The sequence below is a fragment of the Bidens hawaiensis genome, unplaced genomic scaffold (assembly GCF_021521415.1).
Source record: "Bidens hawaiensis isolate Kalapana, Puna unplaced genomic scaffold, B.hawaiensis_p1.1 tig00000904_1, whole genome shotgun sequence".
NCBI classification, from domain to species: Eukaryota; Viridiplantae; Streptophyta; class Magnoliopsida; order Asterales; family Asteraceae; genus Bidens; species Bidens hawaiensis.
In genome coordinates this window covers 1,001,162-1,004,145 of record NW_027491052.1, presented here as the reverse complement: position 1 = coordinate 1,004,145, position 2,984 = coordinate 1,001,162, and the positions used below count along the sequence as shown (strand labels likewise).

The 2,984-nt window shown below is 39.1% G+C and overlaps 1 protein-coding gene across 1 annotated transcript; it reads right to left on the bottom strand.

Annotated features, from left to right (window-relative positions):
* Positions 1-676: 676 nt before the first annotated feature.
* LOC143544872 (uncharacterized) lies at positions 677-2,530 on the bottom strand. Its single transcript, XM_077036865.1, has 3 exons — positions 2,142-2,530; positions 1,141-1,298; positions 677-918 (listed from the first exon to the last, which is right to left on the bottom strand). The coding sequence occupies exons 1-3, from the start codon at positions 2,528-2,530 to the stop codon at positions 677-679; spliced, it is 789 nt and encodes a 262-aa protein (XP_076892980.1).
* Between the last annotated feature and the right edge of the window lie 454 nt (positions 2,531-2,984).

Below are 2,984 nucleotides of genomic sequence, written 5' to 3'. Positions count from 1 at the left end.
ATTTGTTTTTTCTGCCTTGTCATCACGAAGCAATCTTTCATTTGCATTCATAGGTGTGTTTTCAACATGATAGTCTTCTATGCCAACCTTGGTAATAAGGGACTTACCTGACTTAGCATACTTTTCTTGTGATGAGAACACCCCTTTAGAAGTTTGTTTTACTTCCAAACCCAAAAAGAGCTTTAGCAGTCCCATATCGGACATTTCAAACTCACGCTCCATACCTTCTTTGAACTCCTTTAGTAGTTGTGCAAGTGAGCTAGTATAAAAGATGTCATCTACATATAAACACACATATATTATCTCATTATCCACCTTCTTAACATACAAAGTTGGCTCGTTGTTGCTTCTAACATAGCCATTTTGAGTAAAGTACCCATCAATTCTAGAGTACCAGGCCCGTGGGGCTTGTTTGAGCCCATACAAGGCCTTCTTCAAATGATACACTTTGTCTTCACTTCCAACCTTCTCAAACCCTTCAGGTTGATTTACATAAATTTCTTTAGTTAGCTCACCATATAAGAAGGCTGTCTTTACATCTAATTGATGTAGTTTCCAACCTCTTTGAGCAGCAACAACTATGACAACCCGATAGAGCAACCGGAGCAAAAGTCTCTGGGTAGTCGATCCCATACTGTTGTGAGTATCCCTTTACAACCAACCTTGCTTTTATACTTCATGATCTTCCCGTATGCTCCAATTTTTGTCTTATAAGCCATTTTAACCCAACTACGTTTTTTCCAGAAGGTAAACTAACCAATTCCCAAGTGTCATGCTTTTCAATTGCTGCGAGCTCATTATCCATTGCATTCTGCCATTCAGGTTTCTTAGCAGCCTCACAAAAAGTGGTAGGGTCAGAAATGGAGAGGGCAAGAAAGTGAGCTTCTTCATCTGATAGCCCCTCTCCACTTTCATAATCTTGTAGCCATGTAGGAATTTTGTTTTATCTTTTTGAAGGAATATTTGGGTAGTTGGGATCTGAGCATATATTAGGTTGAGTGGTCAAAGAATTGGTAGGTGCCATAGGTATTTGTGAGGTAATATAGGGTGAGCTTGTAGGAGTTAAAGAAGGGGATGCAGTGGAAGAAGGGGATGCAGTGGACTGGTGAATATTAGGTGAAATAAGGCTATTTATGGTACTTGTATTAGAAGGTATAGATGAAGATGTTTGACCTTCACCCATTGATGTGTCATTATCAATCACATGAGGCTCTTCAAGAAATGACAAGGGAAATGGGTCTTCCCATGCTACATCGAACCCAAGGTCCTTTGACTTATCTCCATGCTTCCATTGTCGACTAGCATTTTCAAAAAATACCACATTTCTTTTAACTTGGATTTTTTTTTGTAATAGGGTTATATAGCCTATACCCTTTACTTTAATGAGAATAACCAAGGAAAATGCATTTTTCTGCCCTATCATTTAACTTTCTTCTTTGATGGACAGGAACATGGCCATAAGCAATGCATCCAAATATTTTGAAATGATGCACAGATGGTCTATGTCCACACCAAGATTCTTAAGGTGTTTTATCTTGAATTGCACTTGTTGTTGCACAATTAAGCAAGTAGACAGTAGCGGCAACCCCCTCAGCCAAAAAACAATTTGGCATGCCTCTTTCTTTTAACATACATCATGTCATCCCCATAACTGTCCGATTGTTTCATTCCACCACTCCGTTACGTTGAGTATATGAAACAGTGAGTTCTCTTTTAATCCCATTGTTATCACAAATAAGATTAAATTCATTAGAGCAAAACTCACCACCTTGATCAGTTCTAAGGACCTTGATGTGATGTTCACTTTCCTTTTCAACCAAATTTTTAAAGATTTTAAATTTGTCAAAGGCTTGAGATTTGTTTTTTAAAAAATATACCCAACTCATTCTTGAGAAGTCATCAATGAGTAGAAGATAATACAGGCTGCCACCCAAGTTTTCACTTGCATCTCACAACATAAGTCTGCATGGACTAGTTCAAGTGGCTTGGTTGCTTTCCAAGAGTGAGAAGAGTAGGGCTGCTGGTTTAGTTTCCCAAGAATACAACCCTCACAAGAATTAATAAGTTGTACCCTTGGAAGACCAAGAACCATATTTTTCTCTCATAGCGATTTCAAACCTTGAAAGTGTTAGTGTCCATACCTTAAGTGCCACAAATGAGAGTCTGCATGTCTACCATCATGAGAAGGGTTTTGTTGGTAGATGACTTTGGAAGCATCAACTATGAACATGTTGTTCTTTGCCACCTTAATATGCATGAGCTCAACTCCTGTTTGCTTGTTCTTGATCACACATTTCCCTTCATCAAACATGATGGCATATCCCTTCTTCATCAGCTGGCCTACGCTTAAGAGATTGTACTTTAATCTCGGTATGTAGTAGACATCTTCAAGTAACCCGCGACTACCATTAGCCAAGTTGATACGTACAGTTCCTTTACCTTCCACCATTAATTTCTTTTTATCACCAAGATTTACTTCTTCAGTGAATGACTCATCAAGTTGAGTGAAACTTTCCTTCACACCGGTCATATGATGAAAACAACTGGAGTCCAAGAACCAAAGGTGATTGGAATGCTCATCAAGGCTATCCGTAAACATCATAAAGAGATGTTGTTCTTCTTCTGGTTCTTTAGTTGGAGTCTCATCAGTAACAACCTAGGCTTGATTATCCTTGTTATACCAACAATCACGTTTTAGGTGACCGTACTTGTTGCAGATATGACACTAAGGGAGTTTGTTACGGTCTCCGGTTCAACCTTGGCCTCTACCCCTTGAAGAACTACGACCTCTTCCTGTTGGGTAATTTGATTGAAAGCCTCAGTTTGGTGTCTGCAGTGCCTGTTCTTCAACCTTCTCTCCTTTTTCTTTGGATCGGCTAATGAGACGAGCCTCCTAGGATTGTAATGATCCCATTAACTTCATTGGAGTCAACATGGAGAGATCCTATGAAACTTCAATAGTTGGAACTATGAAGTCAAATCGA

Bases quoted from the DNA above. Each gene is read 5' to 3' on its own strand.
- LOC143544872 (XM_077036865.1), bottom strand. From the start codon at position 2,530: ATGACCGGTGTGAAGGAAAGTTTCACTCAACTTGATGAGTCATTCACT. The intron at 1,299-2,141 runs GTATGGACACTA...TGAAAATGCTAG, and splicing joins TCTCATTTGTGGCACTTAAG to TCGACAATGGAAGCATGGAG. The intron at 919-1,140 runs GTACCATAAATA...CATGGCTACAAG, and splicing joins ATCTATACCTTCTAATACAA to ATTATGAAAGTGGAGAGGGG.